We start from the raw sequence: 24,288 nt of genomic DNA, 5'->3' as shown, positions 1-24,288 counted from the left end.
TGGCAAGGAAAAGGGGGATGTTTGTGGCTGCCTGTGGCCTCCTCTTTCAGGGCATGGCCGTCTGTCAAGGGTTTGAATTTGTTTTGATTTGTTTTTCTTCAGTATTGGGTGGCGGTGGACAATCATATATGTGAGTGTGGTCATGGTGGAGGCAGGGACATGGGAAAGGCCTGGGTCTTGCCTGGGTCTTGCTTGATCTGGCTGTGCAGGGGGGCAGGGAGTGACCTGACCTCAGTCCATCTGTAAGCGGGCTACATGGCCCCAAGCGAGATACATAGGGAGGGAGGGGCTGCATCTGGGCACACAGAGCTCAATTATTTGGCAGGGAGGAGGGTTATTAATGGCCACAGCTCCCCTGCTGCCAAATTTCCTGACCTGTGGGGATCCCCGAAGGCTGAATACCCTGGGCTGGATATGGCCTGTGGGCCGGAAGTTGAGCACCCCTGGACTACTAGCACATTCTAAGTCCTTGTCTAAATAGGATATTCAGGAGTGTTATAGCAAATCAGGGGTAGATCAAGGGGACTGCAGTTTTGTTAATAATATAGTTTTCAGAGGTGGGCCTTTAAGAACTAGAATAACACTTACAGGGGGCTCTAATTTAGAGGGTTCTGATAGGGTTTTTCACTCTTTTGGGGAGGGGTTACAGTCCTTTAACGGAGCATAAGTCAGTTTGTATATAGTTTCAATTGTGAACATGTTTTAAGTGATACTATTAATCTTGGCCTTCCTAGTTTAGGAAATTTGCTGCTTTAACTATACTGGTACTCAATTATATAAACAAACTAAATTATCCCAAATTCCCTTTTGTTATTTAATTATCCCAAATTCCCTAATGTTCTCATGATATCCAATAATTACACTGAAAAAATCCCCTGCTTGTGTGAAGTTTTGACTCTGTAGAAGTATTTGGGGTTGCTTTCTTTCCTTTCCTGCCCCTATATGACTAATCGTGGGAATTTAGGGCTAGAAGGGATCTCAAGAGGTCACTTAGTCTAACCCTCTGCTCAAGGCAGGATCGTCCTGTGTAAATCATTCCAGCCAATTGAGACGTACTTATATAAATACTGTGTGATATGTTTTACTACTGACCATAAATGTAACTTAACTATCTGTATAATGGAGAAATTTAAAGTGCTAAAAACATTTGTGACAATTTAAGCGGTTATAGCATGAAAGGCAAAGATGAATGGTGCAGCTGGTGTCTTTAGATAGCACCTTTTGCCACTTTTTTTTTCCTTTTTATGTATGGATACTACTTTTAATAAAACAACAGTATTCATCTTAGGGCTTGTACTCATTCATAGTCATATTAAGCATGGTTTCATATGAGATTAAAAAAGATAGTGAAGATATAACCATATTGTAAAAACCATTTTATCTACATCAATACAAACACATTAGGTTATCAATTAGGGAAATTAAACAGAAGAGCTTTTCATTAGTTATAGTGCATCTTGTTATTTGTACTTGGCTTACTCTGTAAAGTGAGCCTAGATAGGTCAGTTTAGGGTAATTTTTTTACGATAATTTTTTTTTAAATGCTCTGGCTTTTATTCTCTGTACTGTTTGAAACCAAACATTAAGTAATGTTTAAGTGAAAATGTTTGTTTTTTTGTGAAAATTTAACAACTGTTAATTAGCCTGACAGTTACCTCAAATGTTTTCAACAAACTAGGAAATTAATGTTCAATGGCAAGCATCTTGGCTAAGTACAGACAGTCAAAAAGCTAGAGGCTGAATCAACTCAGTCTTTGCAGGTTAGTCTAAACTGCAGAGATTCAATTGAGAAACAGCTGGAGAGATTCACTTTTGCTTCAGGAAATGCAGCCACATGCCTGCAGTGGCTCAGGCCAGAAGCTGAGGGAACCTAGAGCATGGCTGTCTGGCACGTAGCCAGCATGGTCTGTGTATTTGATTCTTCTTCCTGCAGCCCCTGATGTCTCTGGGATTTGCAGTCCAGAATCACAACAGTAGGACTCTGCAGGGTTGCTAATCACCTCCTCTTCCTGCTTCCAGGTGCCTCTGGGACTTGTAGTCCACAGTCACAGTCAGCAGTAAGTTTTTAGCAGGGCAAGGCAACTCTATACTGAGGGGAAGAGGGGTTTAGCCCCAGGCCCCAGCTGGGGTTTGCCTGAGGGTGGGGCATTCCCTGCCCCCATCCCCCCCCCCCCCCAACCTTTCTCTGCTGGAGCAGAGAGCACGGCAAAACCCAGGGCTGGAAAGCGTGCTGAGATACTGAGGGATTGTGATTGAACTTGAACCAGGAAGGCATCTGGGACAGAAGTTTTATAAACTGGTTTGACTCAAATCAGTTAAGGCTGTTACTACATTCAGCCAGGTTTATCTTAAACCAGTTTCAGCCATTTTGAAACCGGTTTATGTGCGCAGAACATATGCTCTGTTACAGGTTTAAACCAGTTTCTAATGACTTAAACCAGTTTGTGTTTAACTTCTGTCCCTAACCCTAAAGATTAGAGGTAGGAAAAGGTAGTTTCCTTGAAGTTTTGACTAGTTTTGATTTATATGAGTTTGGTACCTTCTATCCTGATGATGTTTCAGCTATCTAAATAGCCTTTCTAGTGGCCATATATCCAAAATCCATAGTTTATGTCAAATTCTTCAGCCACTGCAAGTTGCAGACAAAATATAAGAAGTTGAATTTTGACTGCTGTGACAAACCCAGATTCTCAGGTGGTATAAATCAATGTACTTCTTTTGGAGTCAGTGCAACAACACCACTTGGGTAAGAATTTGACCACTTAGTTGGCCAACAAACTAACTGTCCTAAGTATTTGTTTTAAATAATTGTACTTTTAATATTAATTTTACTCCTGCCATCCTGAGTAGCACTGTTCTATTAAAAACATTTTATATAAGAATAACTGCAAAAAAGCTAGCAACTCTGTCATCCAGTGCAGCAGTATTAAACTCATGGCCTGCAGAGCTGTGTCATTTGACCCGTGGAGCCTGGAAACTGGGGAAAGGGCAAGCAGGAACAGGACCTGCTGCCAAAATCTGAGGTCTGGAGCTCCATTGTAGATGAGTGTCAGCAGCACTCGCCCTGCCACTAGAAGTGGGTTGGCATCTGCCCCCTACCCCAAGAAGCCCCTCAGTCCATATGCAACCTGGGAGGCCAAGTAAGCATGACACCTCTGATGTAAGGGATCCATACAACATTCTTGAGAATCTGAATATACTGGGTTTTGACCTGTAATGCTTCACAGTGTTTTGAAATCTATGAGATATGTCGATTATGTACAGGTTGACCACATGGAGAGAGAGCTGTGGCAACCTTTGTATTATAGCTATTGAACGTCTTACTCTTAATAGAGAAAAATATTCAGTTAATTTCATCTACTTATGCTCTATGTGAAGCTCAAGGCCTAAAATCCGTAAATTGTGTGTAAAAAGCCTGTTAATCTTCAATTACTGCACAAATTAAAGCTTTAACTTCAGTGATTACTAGGTGTCTGGACACTAGAAATACTTCAGAAGGTTTAAAAATGAAACAAAACATTGTAAAGAGGAACACAAAGATGGGAAACAGTCATGTGAACACTACTTACTACCCTCTATAATTTTTATCCTTTGTATTAGGTTGCCACTAATGGAATCATTGGAATGAACAAACCGTCAAAAGAAGAAAAATACCTTGGTCGATTCCCAATAAGTTTTGGGGCTATTGCTCCTTTTATGGCTGATCTGGACACTACCAGTGGACATGGGAAGGTGTTTTATAGAGAAGATTCATCCCCTGATGTCTTGCAGCTTGTTGTCAGCTATATCCGAAGAGGTTTTCCGGAGGTTACTTTTGATCCGATTAGTGTTGTCATTGTTACCTGGGCGCGTGTGGCTCCTTACCGTACTCCTAGTGAAGATGCTGTTCTGGAAGACAAGGTGAATATTGGGCAGAGTTCTATGATACATTATAAGTTGAGTTTAATAGAAGAATAATTCCACAGCCTGCTGCTTTTAAGTGTCTACATTCTACAGCTTGTAAACAGGCTTTCTTTTTGTTTGTCGAGAAACGTGGTAAAATACGTATTTTATTGAAATTGTATGCCACATAAATGTAATATTTTATACTTCTAAGAGAAAATATTTGTGTTTTAAATAATTCTTTGCCTGGTTTTATCTGCTTAGCATAGCATTCATGAGAAACAGGCGTGCCTGGATTATTGTGGTGCATGCAATTTAGTTTATCATGAAACGATTGTAGGAAAATTTTGGGATATTTTCCTTGCATCTATTTGGAAATGGACACAATTTCCCTTGCAGGGAGAGAAGGGACTGAGTCTATTATATTTTTACATTTTAGTTAACAAAAATATGCTTGGAATTTTTAATTTTACAGCACTTAAAATTTGTTAGTTATTGGGAATAATCATTTTTTCCTCCTAATTTGGTGTGCGTCACATCTCATTCGTTAGAAACCAATGCATCCAGTTTTCCTTAGTCAATTCAATACCAATCCCTTAATGATGGCATGGCTTTGTATTTTATTATAAGACCATAAACCCTCCATCAGACCCCCTCTTCTAAATATTTTGAACATGCTTGAGCACGTGGGTGGGTCTACTTAAAAAGCATAAAGTTATTAACATGTATATATCTTTGCAAGGCCAGGGTCTTATTTTGTCAAAAATCAATTTCTTGTGTTTGACTGGGCACAACAATGGCACCCACATTGCTTATAGTGGGGCCTAGACTGTGACAGCAGTGAACAGGTAAGAACAGGGAAATGGCCTTCTCAAGAGCACTTCCCAAGCAGGAACTGTAATTGTAATGGCATGGAAGTTCTCTGCATATAAATGAATACTATTCTTCCAACATCCTCCTACTGCTTGGCAGTCCAGAGCATAAATATTTAAGATCAAAACTCACTGAGAGAATTAGATACTTTCCCTTCTTTCTGGATCTAAACACTAATTGAATAGAATCTAATGCAGTACCACCAGATCTTCTGATTCTTTGTCTTCTCAGAATCTGGTCTGTTGTGCTACCTTTGAATTCTTTCATTTGAATTTTTTGGTTTAGTATAGAGATGTTGAACATACGGCCCATAGACTGGATCTGTAGAGCTGTATGATCTGGCCTGCAGGTCACTGAACTGGCCCTACATGAGGTGAGCGGGCTGGACACTGCACTACGTGTTCTGCATGCAGCACCTGACTGGTGCTGCACACTGTCTCCAGGTCCTGTCTGGATCAGGCCATGCCAGAGCTGGCATGCAGAGCTGGTCCAGCAGGGTGCCATATCCTGCCCACACCCTAGACCCCCTGTCCCTTGTGCATGCAGCACACACTAGTTTCAGGGCTCATTGGCACTCAATATGTGGGGCCAGCATGGGGTGTGCACTGCCCATGATGCATGGGCTGAACCCAGCATTGCATGTGGTACAGGGAGTCAAAAAGAGCAGGCTGTATGCGGCGCCCTGGACTGACCCCTTGTGCTATCTGCAGCGTGGGGTCCCACCCACATGACACAGGCAGCACACGCCCCACATCGGCCCCATATGCTATATGCACAGTGGCACTGCAGATGCTGCACAGGTAGTCTATCCCAGCACAGCCTGCAGATGAGCCCAGCAACCTTAATCCAGCCTGGATGACTGACACTCCTGATCTAGTATCAGTTGAGTTTTATAAAAGGAACAGTCTGTTTGGTTAGCAAGGACTGAAGAGAGATCCTATATTATACCCAAATCATCACATCCTTTGGGTTTCTTTACCTCTATGTTGGACCAAGCTATCTTGAAATGGATTGCACTAGAGCAGCTTATGCAATATGCATCATTAAATTTAAAATGGCAGTTTCTATGTTTGCTTGCTATAGTTATTTTAAATCTCTGTGGTGACCTTTAGCTGGGATTTGAGCCTTTGAAAACTAATTGCAACAGATGTGATACTTGGAAATTGTGTGTGGTATCAGATAACTTAAGCCATGTAAGATCGTTCTCATATGAAAACCAAGCCTTTATTGCTTCATTTTGTAGAAGTACAGCATTAGATATTCTAGTCTGTGCAAGTACTTCTATCATTTTAAGATGCCAGTTACAAGAGTCACAGGCACATCACACAGTTCGCATAAAGTGAACCCACTTTATAATGTAACAAATAGGGATAGGTTCCCATGGCAGGGAGGGAGGGAGTGAGGCTGGGACTAGGAAAGGGGAGCGGGGAAGGGTGCTGCTCCCGGGAATGCACAAGGCAGCAAACCAGAGGGAACAGAGTGACACTTACCCTAGCCCTGGCTGCAGTGGCCCTGGGAGCGACCAACTCCAGCTGCCTATAGCAGCTGGGCTGCACTGTGCCTTGGTGCAGGCAGCTGGTGTCAGCTGCTCCCGGAGCCACTTCAGCACAGGCTGGGGCGAGTGGGGACCAGCAGAGCCTCAGGAGGTGTGGGGCGCCTGGAGTTGGCTGCTCCTGGGGCTGGGGTGAGTGCTGCGCCCCCGGGGCTCTGTGCTGGAGTGGCCCCAGAAGCAGCTGACACCAGGTGCCTGCACCAGGGCACGGTGCAGCCTAGGAGCAGAGGTGAGTGTGGACAAGTGGACCCTGGGCGGCACAGTGCACGGCACTCAACCCAGAGCCCAGGTGTGGTGGGACAGGGGAGGCATGGTGCAGCCCAATGGTTGCAGGCAGCTGGCGCTGGTTGCTCCCTGGACTGCTGCAGCCAGGGCTGGGGTGAATGGGGCCATGGTCCTTTCTCCTCCCTCCACAGACTTACTTACTTGCTGATCCTGTAAGAGCGAATTTACCTCTCATATAACAAATTATGGGTCAAAATATGCTCATCGCATAAGAGCAAAAATAAAGAACCCGCATAAATCAAGGGAAACCTGTATCCTATATGTGTTTTTTAGATCACCTTCAATTTATATGCAGTAAGGAAGATTTGTTTTGGTGTTGTTTAGTCATCACAGTCAGTCTTTGCAAAACATGAATCTGTTTGAAGTACCATGCATTGAGACAAATCTCTTAAGTGCTGTATCATGCACAACCTCCTGCTTAAATCCAAATCTTGACTTTGATTTATAAAGTGTCATCCTTTTGTCTACTCTTGAATATTTTCCATAAGTAAATGGAATTTAAATCTTCCCTACAGAGAAACACATTCCAGGCTGTTTTAGCCTCTTCTGATTCCAGTTCCTATGCTGTTTTCCTTTATCCAGAAGATGGTTTGCAGTTCTGGAGTACACACTCCAAGAATGCCAAGGAAAAGATTCCTGCTACTGTTGGCTTTAGTCAGGCGTCTACAAACTACCTACTCTGGGAAAAACTGGGATCCTACAACATAGTTGCTCATGATGAAGAGTCCATCAGAAGCCTGTACAAGTATGGCTTCATTTTTTGGTTTGGTCTTTCATTTGTATTTACTTATTTTAATAGAGTAAATCCTCCCCCCCCCCCCAAAAAAAAAACAAAAACAAAACAAAACACAACCCCACAGTTAAAATCTTTAGCAGTTTTTTTATAAGCTGAAAATCATGGCTGCAAAGGTCTCACTGCACTTGCATTGTTTGACTTAATGAATTTTCATACATAAAAACACATTTGAAGATTATAGAGATTTTGGCTTTTTTTAGCAGTCTGTGCTACCATTGTCTTTAGTGGGAACCACTGCATGCTCAGTCCCGTTTGCTTAGGAGCCTGACTTTATACACTCCCTTCTGGAAAATCTTCCATATAGAAATAAATGTCAAAAGGCAAGTAGGAAAGGAGCAATTAAGAAAGTTCAAGCAGCCACTGTCAAGGTAGATATGGTCCCCCTGACACCAAGTTTTTTTTCACCCTGCTTCACACCCCTCCTTGCCTTCAAATGAATGCCCAAGGAGAAGGGTGTCTCTGCAGAGTAAACAAATTGTCAGTATGGGCCAAAATTGCAGTAGTTTATGCCAAAGTGTATTTTCTAGAGCTGAATAAGTAGTAGCTGTCTTGTGCCACATGCAAAATGTACATTCAGCCAGTTTTCTTGGTATCTGTCAGCAGAGCATAGAATCAAGTATTGAGATTTTTTTCTCAGAACTTAACATAATGATAATGATTAGTAGTATTTACTTGACTCATTATTTATAATGTATTGTCTTCTTTTAGAAGCAGCAATATTGGAAAGCCTGGAGTATGGGTGTTTGAGATTGGTAGCTCATCTATCATCCTGCCTGCCAAAGTCAGCAGCAGTCCAGAAAGTTTGGAGTATAATGACTATGAAGAATATCAAGAGGTGACTTTACAACCATCTGTATCATACCATAACTCAGCTGAAACAGGCCAACAACATGTAACATATGATGTTCACAGAAAAGGTGGCGATCAACAGCATATTTCCTATGGAGTTCCTCAGTCAGCTACAGAAGAAGACTTGAAGTCTTCAGTTGTAACTGGGATCCCTCCAATAGAGTCCTCTCTCAATCGTCAGGCAGATTTCGTCACTGGGAAAACACCACCTGACCCGTTTCAAGTCCAGAGGTTCTACCAGCAGGAACCCCAAGTTATAGATGTGGAAGAGTTTGATGAAACAGGGATTGGTAAGGCCATTTGTATTGCAGGACCTGCTTTTTCCCAGCCACCCCATCTTCTACACCTTATTGTGGCTTCCACTTTGACTCCTGGTTGTCCCTCCATATAATCCATACTGTATTTACTCAAGTCCAAGAAGAGAAGAGGCTTTTTTCCCCCCTTAACATAGGGGGGAAAATCCTCTCATCTTGGATTTGAATACTAGGCAGCAGGGGGGCAGGTGGTTGCTGCGGCTCTGACTCCAACCTTGACAGGGCCAGAGTTGGAACCTCAGTCCCTGACCACCTGCCCCACTTCCTCTACCCCCTGCAGCCTCTTTTCCTCCCCTTCAGTCATCTCTGCCTTCCCTCCCCCCCGCTGCCATTTACCCTCCCGCTCTGGCACCCTCCACTGGCCCCACTGCCTGACAGCCTGCCACTGCTTTCCCCACTGTAGCAGTTGTGAGCAGGGAGGAGAGGGGGCACAAATTTAAGACAAATTTCCAATTATTAGATTCTTAATATGGAAAATACATGAGGGTTGTTTTGGATTCAGGTAAATATTGTACTTTGCCCATCAGAGGTGGTCCTGAGACCATATGAGTGAAGGAGCCATGGGGAGGCATGTGAAGGGCACGTGTTTCTAAACCATTGATTAAAGCTTTCTTTTGCTTCCCAGAAAAGCTTCATACATTTGGCCTCATCCTCTGAAATTCCATGTGGATCTGATTAGTTATAGTATTGTGTTAGATGTATATTAGTCTTTAATATCTTTTGCTGAGCACAAATGATTTGAGAAAGCTGGAAAATAGTATAAATGATACTGCTATAGAAGGCTACCCATTCAGATTTTGGTAAAAGCACTATATTAGCAATGCTAATTTTTTTAGACTGTGAAAACAAAAAGTGACTCAGTGTGGGACACTAATTATTTGACTGCCAAGACTCAGAGTGCTCCTTGAAGTCAGACACAGGAGTTGTTACACTTGTGAGCTGGAAGAGTATAGAGGTGGGTTTTGACCATGAGTGCATAGAGAGCCACTTCAGTACTGTTTGGAAAACAAAACCTATAAGAGGTTTTCCTCATGTTTAGTTTCAGGTGGTCAAATTGTCAGATGGTGTAAATCAGGGATCAGAATTTTATGGCCGCCAGGCCAGATGTGGTATGCAAAGGGATTGAATACAGCCTGTGAAGGTCTGATCCAGTCTGCGTTCTACTAAAGGTGCTCCATTTCCCTAGCCAGATCTTGTTCATGTTTTGCTAATGGTGCACTGATCCCCTCTGGCTGTTTTAGCCCACATGGTGGTCTGCTTTTCCTCATTGCAGGCTCTGCTCACTGTTGGAGCCGCCAGAGGGGAATGATGGCCTGTGGTGCGGCTCACATTTGCAAAGGGTGGCTCACCCCGGTGTAGATTGTTACATCTCCACTCAAGTAACTATGCTAACATGTAGCTGCTGAGGCTCTGACTCTTTTGTTAGGAATATTTGACATATTGCGAGGCAAGTAAAATATTTTTGCTATTGTTTGCTATTCCCAGGACCTGATTAAATAGGCTTAATGGAATTCTGAAGTTTACTTAATGAAATTCTTATAACAATAGGCAAACAAGGTTTTTTGGGTGAATCTGATATATATTTTTCCAACTTTTTAGTTTTTACAACTCTTTAATTTGGTCCCAAAGAACCTTCTCTGCCTATGTCCTTAGACCAATACAGCTACAACCTACACCCTTATAACAGTAGCACGTTCTAGCTGGCTTTATTCTGAAATTTTTTCTCCTACATTTTTAATATATTATGGGAAGAGTGAATGGTTGTTGTTTTTTTTCTTTTTACAGTATTCCGCTACAATACTGATGTCCAACAGACCTGTGCTAACAACCGCCATCAGTGCTCCATTCATGCTGTTTGCAAAGACTATTCAAATGGGTTTTGTTGCAGTTGCATTGCTGGTTACAAAGGGAATGGCAGGCAATGCGTAGCAGAAGGTAATTTTATTTTTCAAGACTAAATTCTTACACTGCATGATGTACATGGTGGTTTTTATGAGACTGGGTTTTTTTCTACTGTTGATTCATAGATTCATAGATGCTAGGGTCGGAAGGGACCTCAATAGATCATCGAGTCCGACCCCCTGCATAGGCAGGAAAGAGTGCTGGGTTTAGATGACCCCAGCTAGATGCCTATCTAACCTCGTCTTGAAGACCCCCAGGGTAGGGGAGAGCACCACCTCCCTCAGGAGCCCATTCCAGACCTTGGCCACTCAAACTGTGAAGAAGTTCTTCCTAATGTCTAGTCTAAATCTGCTCTCAGCTAGCTTGTGGCCATTATTTCTTGTAACCCCCGGGGGCGCCTTGGTGAATAAAACCTCACCAATTCCCTTCTGTGCCCCCGTGATGAACTTATAGGCAGCCACAAGGTCGCCTCTCAACCTTCTCTTGTGGAGGCTGAAGAGGTCCAGGTGCTCTAGTCTCTCCTCATAGGGCTTGGCCTGCAAGCCCTTGACCATACGAGTGGCCCTTCTCTGGACTCGCTCCAGGTTATCCACATCCCTCTTGAAGTGCGGTGCCCAAAATTGCACGCAGTACTCCAACTGCGGTCTGACCAGCACCCGATAGTGAAAGTGAGTTGTATGGATAAATAGGCAATACTTTTTTGTGAGAGTTATTAGTGTAGCAATAGATAAGGACATGGCTGTTAAATGTTTTATAAGTTGTAGGTGAAAGCCACAAGTTGAAGTAAAAGTCCTAAATTATCTTGAAAAAAATTATGTGTATTTACATTAAAGAAATATCTATATGAAATATTAAAGAAGCCAACATGTGGAACTAGATGAGTAATAAAGATGAGGTATTTACAATGAAAGTAAAATGTAATTGGAATCTCTTCCAATCTTTAATTTAAGATTGGAAAAGAATTGTTCTTTAAAACCTAGGGTCACAGCAGGAATATTTCCAAAACACTGTCATCAGCATTGGCTGTCTATTCATTTTTCCATAATATTCTACTCTTTTAAAGCAAACACTGCTCAGCCAAAATTGTTTCCAGAATTGCAGGATCTGCTGTAATTACTGTTGTAGGAGATACTTTTTTTGCAATTTTTTTTATATGGGACCTCTTTCTTGATTCAGATTCTTTATCCCACTCAGCAGCCCTCTGTGGCAACTGGGCATCAGGAGGTTGTGAGGGAAAATGCTGAGCATCATGTAAAGGCAGCGGTGGTCCTTTGCTGTTTGACTGACAGCAAAGAAAGTGGTCTGAAAAGGAGTTTCCTTGCCTGACAACTTTGCTTCAGATCTCCTCCGAGAAGATTACCCAACAGAAACAATTTTCATTCTCTTCCCTCAAAGAGTAAATCATTGGGCAGAGAAGGGGAGAATCACTGAAGCAATCAATCAAAGCAAGGATTTACAGTGCTAAAATATTCTTGATGAGCCCAGATAAAATAATGGTATCAAGGAAAATCTCAAGAAACCTTAAAATCCAACTTTATAGCACACTTGTTCAAGCTGTCTTCTTATATGCATGTGAATCCTGACCCTGGCAAAAGCAAATGGAAAAAGGCTGCAAGTGTTTGAAAACGAAGTGCTAAGGAAAACATTTGGTGCAGTACAAGAAAACATATGGGCATATGGAGATGTAATCAAGAGCTTGCAGACCTTTACAAAAGACCTGATGTCCTGAGACAGATAAGAGCACAGAGAATAAAAAGGACAGGGCATATCATGAGAAATGATGAGAGAAGACACGTGAGGCAGATTTTTGGAAGCTGAGGTGGAGGGTATCAAACCTCACAGTAGACCAAGGCAATGGTGGGAAGATGTCACAAAACTGATCTGGAAGGGATAGGCAAAGCTATGACAAGGTGGAAGGAGATTTTTGTAAGAGATAGATGGTAGGCTTTAGTTAAGGCATTTATAGGCCTATAAGGCCTGTGAGATCGGGGGGGGGGGGGTGGACGTAGGCAAGAGAATTGTTCAGAGCAATTGAAAGGCAACAAGGAGAAATCCCACTTGAGTTTTTCTTACACTGATTTAATGTGACAGTTCTTTTCGTTTTGGCCTTGTTTGTTGGGCTGCTTGTCTTGTGTCTAAGTAGGCCTCTTGAGTGGTCAGTTTTCTTGCCAAATGTTGGCTTCCATTTTAGGTTAAGGTTTTTAGAATGACTTGGATCTGAGACTGAACTGGAGTTTGAGGCATGGAGACATTGAGACCTCTCATCCACAGTCAAGTGTCTCGTGTTACCACAAGAAATCATTTTGGGTTCCTTGGGAGCATCCTTTAGACTCCCTTTAACTGACATAGACTAACAATACTGCAGTAGGGTTCTTTTTTTCATCCAACTGGATATAAGGAGAAAGCTCTCTGCTACGAAGAGGCATTGGTGCTGCTTCTGACTATTTTTTTTTTTTAAGTCCCGACCTCTCAGAAGTGAACCCCATTACTACCAATTTTGTTAGACTTCATGTCTGGAAAATCCCTTTGCTGGTCACAGAGGCAAGAACATTTTTATCTGGATGTCTGCAACGTTTGTTTACCAGAGTAAACAATTCACAACTTCAAGCTGTCAGTGTTTACTCTGGCTTCCTCTCGTCCCCCTTGGAAGTAGGCATGTCTCCTTTACATTTCACTTAGAAGCTAGCAGAGATATTACAGGCTTTGTCCGCCCACTCCTTAAAATTGCATGCCTGTCTTTTAGCGAAGTTAGTTATGTTAAGTTCTGTATGTTTTGGAGGCCCAGGGTTCATTTGTAGAACTCTCACATATGCCCACTGAACAACACAGTTATTACAGCTTTTATTGTAACAGAGTGTTTGTTAAAGCAGGCTTTGAAACTGGGAATCTCCAGCATCTATGAACCAGCCACTGCATAGCACGTACAATCTTCCATGTTTCTTCTGCAGTCTGCTGTATTTGATACCTGGGGCATACTTTTGATACCTGGGACATACTTCTTCTGGATTAAAATTGGCGGCACACTTCATTCTTACACCTGAAAAGGGGTGTGTGTGTGTATTGTATATAAAACAGATGCAGTGGTATGCAACCTTTTGACCCTGCGGGCCAGATGAGCAGTGTTGGGTTGGTTTGTGGGCTGGATCCAGTCTGTGGGTCCGATCCCAACACATGGGGCTGGCCTGGCTAGCCCCAGATCCTGCCCCACAGAGTTGGAATTTGGCAGCAAGAGATCAGTAGCAGTGTTAATTGCCCCCTCTCCCCCTCCCCTACCACTGAATTTCTGTATCATGGAGCACCCCATGATCCAGATGATGTGGCTCCAGAGGCCAGATCTGGTACTGATAAAGTGTAATTTGTCATAGCACACTTCTGTTCTCACTGCCATGGCACACCCTTTGGGAATCACTGTTCTAGTTGCTATTAACATTCTTAGTGTAAGGACTCCCTTGAAAAAATTCCCCCCAGGGAGCTTCGTGGGGGAGAAAAGAGTTAAAGTCTTCTGCGGCCTCTCGGGTTTAGTACTAATACTGAGGTGGAAAGCAGCAAGCAGGTAACTTTGTTGTTACAAAGGGAAACTTTGAACCCTATTTTGCAGAATATGCAGTCTCTAAAACTACTCCAGTTTGAAATGAATTCACACATTTTTATGGCAGTGACACTCTTCCTGAAACAGCTTTAGATAATAAATTGAAGAGCCCCTTGTGGCTTGAGAACTGCAGTCTGAGAATCTCCGATGGGTGACATTCAATGTATTATTTAGAAATTTCACAAGCTTTTAACCCTATTCAGACGTGACTTGCTAGAGCAACTAAACATCTAAAGTAGAATTAGACACGGTGTTCCTGATCCTGAAACGATATATATTATTTACTATTCAGGTTCAGCAGAGCTGCAAAGCTCCAAGGTGGTCTGGATCTGTGGTTCTGCTTCAGGCCTGTTCCTCTGGAAATAAACCTCTTTAAAGTGATGCACAATCCAGCTTTTATCATTGAAGCCAAAATGTAGCTCCCGTTTGGTCTGACTTTTCAGCTTGTTTAGCAAAGACCTAAGCTGCTTGATTTTGTTGGAACTGTATTTAAACTTTGTGCCTATGTGAGATCCAGAAAGGAATTTCTTATGTATACACTTGTAATTCTTCTAGCAATTCAAGTTATATGTGCAGCTAAAATAAATGACTAACAGCTTTGCTTGTATTGCTGTTTCCATAAAATGCAAAAACTAGCATTTAATTCAATTGCAAATGTGTCCAAGGAAAGGAAGACATAGGATCCAACAGTTACACATTTTGAAGCTGCTATTTCATGCATTAGAATTACACACAGGGTCTTGGATAATATTACAAAAAAATTCCCTCCCTGCAACATTAGTGAGCAATCGTATATAGCAGCATTTTGGGGGAAGTTATAGACTTATGGAAAAGTTGGAGCTATAATGAGAGTCTTTCTGTAATCTTCAATAAAGTGAAGCCTGCCAAAAATAACCAGACAAGAAAACAAAAAAAGCTTGGTTGTTTAATGGCATTAGCCTTCTAATAAAGGAAGAGCAAACATTCTCTCTAGTTCTGAAGACACTTTAGGGCAGCTTCTAAAGGCAAGAATGTGTGTATAATATGCGTGGTCTCTTGTCAACTTCTACTGCATGGCATTCATTAGTCGCAGGTACTATGACAGCATAGGCTGTTCACTCAAACATGTATCCCCAGGGACAATAAAGACTGATAACAGCAAGCATCTAACTATTGTAATTCAATCCCTTTGCTCTTTTGCATAGAAATAGAACCATAAATTCTTCTGCAAATGTATACCCTGTTCATAGGTACCTTTTTATATCTGTTTGTGAGTATATATATTTTGGTACTGACATTGTCCCAGATGCACAAAGTGACCCACATGCTTAACTTTTATGCATCTGTCTCTGGGACTGGAATTCATGACCTGAGTGCCTGACTTCCTTATGTACCAGATGAGCAGAGTTAATCACCTAAAATGGGTTTCATAACAGCTAGGACACTAAACAGGGGGAGGGAAGGTGGGTACTTAAGTGGACAATATGAAATCCTGAAGACGGGTGTATCTGAAATTCCATCTTCCTTGGACTTAGGTTGTCTACCTGCAACCCCTTGTGAGACACCTTTTGTGAATCTGGGATTCATAGCTTTAATCACCATTTTAGGTACAGATGGCTGGCTCTTAGTCCTGCTCCCCCACCTTTTAGATAATAAACTAGTGGTTAGAGGAGTTGTCTAGGAAGTGGAAAAGTCCCTTTTCAGCTTGAGGGAGTTCAAACCAGTACAGTATTTCTCACCTCCCAAAAGATTGCCCTAACTACCAGGCAAGAGGCAAGACTAGGGTGGGGGTACCCTTCATATCTCATCAAGTTGTCTCTTGGTGCAATAAAAAGTTAAAGTTCCTAGGGCCAGTGAGAATGTAAGTAAGAGAGCACATGGCTGCATAGCTCAGTGTTGAGTTCATTGACCTTGACCTGGAGGGAGGAGTCTTGGATTTCAGTCTTTGTCTCAGGATTATTCATGCATGTTATATTAAACCATTACTGGATAAAATATATAAGCAATGTTGGGACCAGGGAGCAGAACTCAGGACTCCCCATGTCTGGGAACCACCCTCATCATATTCCCTCTTGCTTATTTTCTTTCTAATCCAACGCACCTTGTATTCCTTTCTAACCAATGACCTAGCTTCAAGAAGATAGCTGGTAGGTGCCCCACATCATAATTTATGTTGCAAGCTAGAACATTCTTTTATGAGGTGAGACGTGGTTTTGAACCACTTCAAGCTGCAGAAAACATTAAATCCTGTATGAGTATTGTAACTGCTGGTCTATTATTTGATATAGGCATCACCACCTTATCCTTTTGCTGTGCTTTTGAATGAAAGCTGTGCTTTGTGCTGAACCTCAGGCTGTTGGTGCCTGTTCAGATCACGGCAACCAGATGAGGCTTCTCCGGGGGATTTAGGCTCGGGGACACCTAGTATTAGAATCCCAAAAGGCCTTAGGCATGAGACAGGTTCAGAGATGATCACCTGGGCCAATATTGCAATAGCTCTGGTCACGCGCTGTAGCAGAGCCTCAGGATACAAGTAGCTTTACTAGTGAAAAATCACCACTTTAGATACAGATAGCTGGCTCTGTAGTGATGTTTTGACTGAAGTGCATAAGTGATTGTGTGGGTACTCTCCTGGTTTAGCACTCCTAGTTTGAAATGAGTAAATTCCACATAAGGCGCAGTTTAGGCATCTGAGTCCTTTTTTGACTCCGACTCAGGGGTGGACAAAATAGTGCTGAGTGCTGCATACTCTCACCTGGGGCAGCCCACTCCACACTCCCGCCCATGCCCACTGATGCCCCAGCCAATGTGCATAGTTTTCCAGTGGGGCTGCTCCCAGTGCAGCTGCAGTTGCCCAGGTACTGCTGAGCTCCCCCTGCCTCCAGCAGCTCCTCCTCCTTCTCCTCCTGTTGCACTGCTCCGTGGGAAAGCCATGGGGATGCATGCCGGGTATCACATGCCCAGCCAGGCAGGGGGGAGGAAGCTGTAGCCAGGTAGCTGCTACACCAATGCTCAGCGCTTCAACATCGGCTCCTGGCTGCCTTCCACCCACTTTACCCACCTGGAGCTATGAACAGCCGGTTCCAAGGGCATGGGTGTGGTGGGAGTGGATTGCAGTCAGTTCTGCCACATCCCTGGCTCCACCTGGTCACTGCCCTATGATCCTGGCTCCAGCCCTGCCCCCTGCCTGCTCCTGGACACTGCTCCCCACCTACTTACAGCCCCATCCCATCTGCCTGGCCACCCTGCCCATGTGGACCGGTCTCCATGAAGACCCTGGAATTGCCAAGTGGTGATAGTGCTGGGCCGGACCCTGGGACAGAGCCACTTAGGGAGTTTTGGTGAGCCATTGTGGGTGGGAGGGTGGAAAAGATGCTGACCTGGCCTGTGACAGCTCACCAAAACTCCTTAAGTGACCTTCCAGCCCAAATAATTGCCAACTTCTGCCGTAGCGCCTCAATGTTTATTTGTACATAGTTGATACAGAACTGCGGAAATATATTCTGTGAGATTACCGTTGCTAACACTTTACTATTCTGATTTACCAGGTTCTCCTCAGCGAGTCAATGGGAAAGTCAAAGGAAGAATCTTTGTTGGGAATAACCCAGTGCCAGTTGTGTTTGAGAACACTGACCTCCATTCCTATGTTGTGATGAATCAGGGGCGGGCCTACACTGCTATCAGCACAATCCCAGAGACACTGGGTTATTCTTTGCTTCCCCTAGCCTCTGTTGGAGGTATCATAGGATGGATGTTTTCTGTGGAACAGCAAGGATATAAAAACGGATTCAGTCTTACTGGTAACTTCTCAGTTAAAACATATTGAAAAGACCTGTTTATACCTTTTCTTGTAGCTCAGGGTAAAAGAAATACTATTAAACTAGACAATGATGCAGAAGCTGATTGTTTCCAGACCAGAAGTGGTTGTTAGGTGACCAACAGATCTCAGCATATTCTTCTAGTATAATATGAATATCTGGGATTTTACTTTAGAGTCAGCATAAATGCATATATAAATTACCTTGTACCCCTGTGCACTGAGGCAAAATAGATTAGCCAGTTTCTATTCAATGGACTAATGTTAGCAAGCAGACGACTGATTTTGGTGCTGTTGGTGTAGAGCATCAAAGAGAACAGGGCTTTCAGAAATATTTAGGAGCATGAGTGCCACCATTCAGTTTAAGTGGGATTTGTGCTCTTAAATGACTCTAGGATTTTAAAAATTCCACAATAAAAATGAGAAAATGAGGCAAAAACAAATATTGACCCAAGAATGGAGTGCAAGGATCTGATTTCTCCTCTGTCATTGAAAGACTTAGATCTGCATTTTCTGCTCTGCAGTACTCTTGTTTCCTATAGAAGGATTGCAGGGCTCTTAAGGAGCCAGTAAGGGGTCCCTGATTATCAAAGTAAGTCTAGGATGCACTGAGCCCTTGTATAGATTAGAAGAACATCCTAATATATTTCAGTTGTCCAGAGAACCATTACTATCTGTGTTGTGGACTGTCCCTACCATGCCTCAACATATTCCCATGTTGCTACTCAGACATGGTCAGCTGGAGATTTCTTTAATATGGAGTGTCCCATCTAATTGGATCTGGCTTCAAAATCCATGAAAATAAATTAAATCAGGCCCCATGAAGGCCTAAAACTGCAAAGAAAAGCATATTCAATTTAGGTACTAAAATGACCATAAGCTATCACTAAGGAAATGCAAAATATTGAATAATAGTTTTGGGAAGCAAGTGACATTTTATTAGTTTTGAAATGTGTGGAGAACTTTGCAAGTAAAGACACTGGATAACTAGAGGTGTTCCTGAATTCCTATATTGATTCATATTACACAGTTCAGAATCATGTGTACCTACCATCTGATTCAGGAGTTTATGAATTGTTTTATTTGATGTTACTATTGTATACATTTTATCAATGTCCATTATATGGCAATTGAATATACAGTTTTATTGTTGTGGCTTTGCTGGGTTTGTTTTGGGTGTTTGGCTTCCTTGCAGTTCTGGAATTTATGTACTACATTTAATTTGGCTTTGATTTGGGAGCAAAGATGTGGTGGGTCTGTTTCAACTTGGAATGTATTCCTAACAGAGAAATTTTTTCTAAAGAATACAATCCCTTTGCAGTTGTACCAGATATTATAAAGTCTACTGTTGGGTTTTTGCAGAAGCAAAATAGACCTTTCTTGATCTTCAATCTTCTCCTTTTAGTATAATTGTAGTTCATGCTTTTAGTACTAAAGAAAAGTGCAGGTTTTTTTTTATTGTGCATTAAGTAAGATACCGTATCTGTAGCAATAATTTCTATATATAGTTCAGCTGTTGTTTTCTATTAGAAGATTTTTCAGTATTTTGTGTAGAAAACACTTACTACTGTTTTTATGAGGGGTTGGGGCAACAATTTGATTGGAGGCATTCAGACTAGGTCGAGGTAACTGAAATTGTTTTTTAGGTGGTGAGTTTACACGACAAGCTGAAGTTATCTTCCTTGGCAATAATGAGAAGCTGGTTATCAAGCAGAAGTTCAACGGAATTGATGAGCATGGCCATCTTACAATCAGCACAGAAATGGAGGGTAGAATTCCTGAGATCTCATTTGGTGCATCAGTTCACATAGAGCCATACACTGAGCTCTATCATTCTTCTACATCTGGTAAGAAGCAACATGATTAAATAGTCCAAGGTCCTCAGGCAATATAGAGGACAGTCTGAAAGATATCGTCCATTCTTATTTTAAATATTGTTCTTTAATATCGTATACTTTGACTGCTAGAAATAACAACATGAAAATGGTATACTTTTGACTGCATTGACTTGGTTGTTGGGTTTCTTGGGTTTTTTTGTTTGTTTGTTTGTTTTGTTTTTGTTAAAGTACTTCTGGCTTGTTTGCCTGGAAATTGTATTCTCATAATCTTTTTTTGTTTGAGTTAGTTAACATTTCTATGAATTGCATGGTTATAAAACGCTCTGGTTTGGCATCCCTAAAGGCACCCCTTGTTGGTCTCTTTTCTGTGACTACCACCCACCATGCCAGTTAATATGGATCTTTTTACCAAACACACAGTTATCCAGTAAACACAGAATGGAAACCTCCATACTTGTAGTGACATAATGGAGAAAGCGGAGACCTGAGTTCACTTATTAGTCACTGGCCTAAGTAATGACACCAAGCAGGAGGGACTAGTAGATACACTGGAGTATAGGGCTAGGATTCAGAGAGACCTTGACAGTGGAGGATTGGACCAAAAGAAATCTCATGATCACAGCATTGAAACATGCAGAAATTTAGCACAGAGAACCCCAAAATACCAGGTACTCAATATTGTATCCAAGGCTGTATAGCTTACTCCTGTACTCATCTATACATTACTTTAAATATATTTTCAAAATTGTAATTCACCACTAAAACCCCCACCCAGAAGTTTTCAATACAACTAATGGCTAGGTGGATATAAAATTGTCAGGGTCATCAGGTTCAAAGGGTAGTAATCAATGTCTCAATGTCTAATTGGCAGCTGGTATGAAGTGGAGTGCCCCAGGGGTCAGTCCTGGGGCTGGTTTTGTTGAGTAACTTCATCAGTGACCTGGCAGATAACACTAAGCTGGGAGGAGTAGTAGATATGCTGGAGGGTAGGGCTAGAGAGACCTAGACAATTGGAGGACTGGACCAAAAGAAATCATGTCATGAGGTTCAATAAGAAGAAGTATAAAGTCCGTCACTTAGGACAGAACAGTCCTATGCACCAGTACAGGCTGGGGGCTGACTGGCAAAGCAACAGCTCTGCTGAAAAGGGCCTGGGGGTTACTGTGAACAATAAGCTGTCCAGTGGAGAGCAGTGAAAATGGTTAGGGGGCTGGGGCATATGACATAGGAGGAGATGCTGAGGAAACTGGGTTTATTTAGTCTGGAGAACAGAAGACTGAGGGTGGGATTTAATAGCAACCTTTAAATACCTGAAGTGTGATTCCAAAGGGGATGGAGCTAGACTGTTCTCAGTGGTGGCAGATGACAGAACAAGGAGCAATGGTTTCAAGTTGCAGTAGAGGAAATTTAGGTTGGATATTAGAAAAAACTGTCTTAATAGGAGGTTAGTAAAGCACTGAAACAGGTTACCCAGAGGTTGTGGAATCTCCATCCTAGGAGGTTTTTAAGACCCAGCTAGATGATAGCCTTCTTGTCTGGGATGATATAGTTGGGAGTGGTCCAGCAGGGAGTTGGACTAGATGACCGCCTAAAGCCCCTTCTAACCCTAATTTTCTAGGATTCTATGACTAATTGATTGCTGTGGGCAAATCCTTTTATCTCATTATGTTTGGTTTCCTCATCTGCAAAATGTGGTTAATGCTACTGAGCTGTTTTTGTAAATGACAGATATACTGATAAAAAGCAATAAATCTTGTTACTTACTATTAAGTCCACTCGCATATCACTGACCAGCTATCTCATAGCAACAATCATCTGTCACTGACACGTTCATCCTGTCCAATATGGAAGCAAAAGGTTCTTTATTGCATTATCAGGTTTTTGGGCCATCTTTTCTCCTCTTCCTACTTCTTTTTCCCAGAAATTAAACAAATACACCTGCTAAGAGGCCTTGCCTGATCATGACTTGCTGTCCATTTCATCTGTTTTCAGAGCAGCTTTTTTCTTTCTCTTTACACTCTTTGTAGAAGCAAAGCAAACTAGAGGTGTGATTGGAGCATGTGCTATCATGCTTCTGGTAGTTTCTTCTAGTTAGCAAGGGTAACAATAGCAGTGAAGTCCCAGCTAGCCCTTTTGAGGCTAACTTTACCACATGCTTTGTCCCATACCAGTCCTTTTGGCTGCTTGCAGATATGGGAAATAAAAAAACCCAGCACTTTAAATTTGGCATGCTCCCATCAGAGCCCATTGCATGCCTAGAAGAGGCATCACATTAGTTGAACTCGGCTTGTCCAACATCTGTATAGATCGGACACTTTAGTGGGGATTTTTTCATGCTTTTATCTAATAGCTGATTCAATCAGCTATTAGATAAAAGTGCCAAAAAGCCTCCCTGAAGCACACAATCTATACAGATGCTGCGGAGCCGGTTACTTCTTTCAGTAAAGAGCATTTTTGTTTGTTTGTTTGCTTTTAACATCTGCAAACAGCCTTTGCGTCCTAAACTGAATTTGCCTTTTCTCTGTGTCCTATGTACTGTACAAGGTAAAACTTACTAAATTGTATGCAGATAAATATATAATGTATTACTTAAAACTTTGGTACATGAAGACAAAATAAAAGCGAAAGCCATGTGAAACTTGTTCCATACCTTAGAAATAGAAAGCTGCTGCTCTATCAAATTATGCTAAATTTTATCCTGCATTTGGCTCATGGCTGCAAAAGGAAATGGGTGGTGTTCTCTCCCTTTCCTTTCTTCTCAGTCTGGTATTCGTTGTGTTTCAGTGATCACTTCATCATCTACCAGGGAATACACAGTGACGCCACCAGAAAGAGATGGCTCTTCTTCCAGCTACACTGCTGCCTACCAGTGGCGACAGACCATCTCATTTGATGAATGTATCCATGATGACTCGCATCATCCTGTTTCTGCGACACAGCAGCTATCAGTGGACAGCATTTTTGTACTGTATAACAAAGATGAACAAATTCTACGTTATGCTATGAGCAACTCCATTGGCCCAGTTAGTGGTATGTGTATAGTGGTAATTCTTTCTTTCCTCTTTTGGGTATGAGAAGGATTTGATTTTTACTTGTATTACTTGAATGGTAATTAAGAAAATTATATAGTTTCATTTATGTACTTTGAATGTGAGATGCTCATCAGAGGGAGAAATGTACGTGTGTGCAGGTTTTTGTTTTTTTGGGGTTTTTGTTTGCTTTTTAAGGGTCAACTAGAGACTTCTTGTAATGCTGTTCCCTTACTGAATTTTAGCAGGATTTGGGTGCTTAGCTGCCTAAGTTACTTTAAAAACTCCCATTTGAATTTTCTTCCTTACCAATTCACCCACAGATTTCAGTACCTTCTGTACATTTATCTTTAAATGAATTTGTTCTTTCAGTAATATGTTGCTTTACATTCTGAATCCAGATGAAATAAAAGTACTAGAATGAGGCTAATTTTTAAGATTCATCTTCCAGCCAGTCATAGTACTTCATCTTTGGAGCCAGTCATTCGTACAAAATGTTTCATTAATGTCAAATGATGTTATGGCTCTCGTTAAGGTTTCTTTTTCTGGAAAGTTTCGTAATAAGCTTGGTCAACTATGATGATCAGGTAGCTGAATTCTCTGTATAAGATAAAATTAGGTGTGTTTGAAGGAGTAATATAAAAATGGATATTAGGTGAGTACAGGAGGTCATCTGTTTATTTTTGGCAACAAAGAAAAAGGTAGAACAGGCCTCCTCAATTACTTAAAAATAAATGATCTCTTACAGCTCTGCTTAGGGAGTCAGGGGGCTGGAAGATGACTCTGCAAGTCATTTGGCTTCACCTTTTTTAATATGTGCGTAATTTGTTTTGGGCTTTTCCATGTAAAAGGGTCATCTGTGTCCCATTTAAAATGTAGCTGTGTTCTATTGTAGACATTCTAGGGAAGTTTCTGTGCTGTCATGTTTGAGGACTTTATCTGTGGTTGTCATATCACTAGTGCTATATCGTATCACTTGTGTGTTCCCTCCTTCCTAATGGTCACATGCAGGGGCATGTGTTTGCAGCAGCACAGATTGCTGCAGTGCTTACCCCTGCATGCGCACTTTGTTGCAGAACAATTTGTTCAGCTCCTCCCAACTCTTCAGCCAGGCAGAGCTGGAGGCTGGGGCCAGCACCAGTGCTGGCCTCAGCAGTCTTGCCTAGTGGCCTGGAGCAGCAGGGGCACAAGTCAGGCAGCATAGAGGTCTGACTGGCAGCAAGAATATTGCTCTGCATGGCCTGGCTTCTGTGTATGCCTGTGCATGCTTGTTGAACGTGCATTGCGCCACTTTTTGTGCTGGTGTTTTTGTTTCTTTTTTGCTACCAGATAATCTCAATAGCAAATTTTGGCCCCAACATACAAATTTGCAGTACAGGGCGCATTTTCATGTTTGCTGTGTGCAGTTTGCAGTCCCACAAAGAGGTTTGCAGCACCACAAACTGCACAATGGGTGCAGACATGCCTTCCCTTTCTGTGCACTCTCCCGGTGCAAGCAGCCTTCTTTAGCCCTAATGTTAAATGTTGTGACGGGGACAGCCCTTTAAAGACTATTTTTTGATAGTCTTTAAAAGGCACTATAT

At 42.1% G+C, this 24,288-nt stretch overlaps 1 protein-coding gene across 1 annotated transcript in view; it reads left to right on the top strand.

The window, feature by feature from the left end:
• Positions 1 to 24,288, top strand: part of NID1 (nidogen 1) — a 96,662-nt gene that overhangs the window by 6,405 nt on the left and 65,969 nt on the right. Inside the window, exons 2-8 of the mRNA XM_006258185.4 lie at positions 3,601 to 3,900; positions 7,108 to 7,337; positions 8,097 to 8,527; positions 10,337 to 10,486; positions 17,570 to 17,821; positions 19,485 to 19,685; positions 22,461 to 22,706. Of these exons, the coding sequence (XP_006258247.1) occupies positions 3,601 to 3,900; positions 7,108 to 7,337; positions 8,097 to 8,527; positions 10,337 to 10,486; positions 17,570 to 17,821; positions 19,485 to 19,685; positions 22,461 to 22,706 (1,810 nt within the window). The remainder of the gene's footprint in view (positions 1 to 3,600; positions 3,901 to 7,107; positions 7,338 to 8,096; positions 8,528 to 10,336; positions 10,487 to 17,569; positions 17,822 to 19,484; positions 19,686 to 22,460; positions 22,707 to 24,288) is intronic.

This window comes from Alligator mississippiensis, chromosome 1 (assembly GCF_030867095.1).
Source record: "Alligator mississippiensis isolate rAllMis1 chromosome 1, rAllMis1, whole genome shotgun sequence".
Taxonomy (NCBI): Eukaryota; Metazoa; Chordata; order Crocodylia; family Alligatoridae; genus Alligator; species Alligator mississippiensis.
Note: the sequence above shows the minus strand (reverse complement) of the source record. Positions and strands in the feature narration are given on the sequence as shown.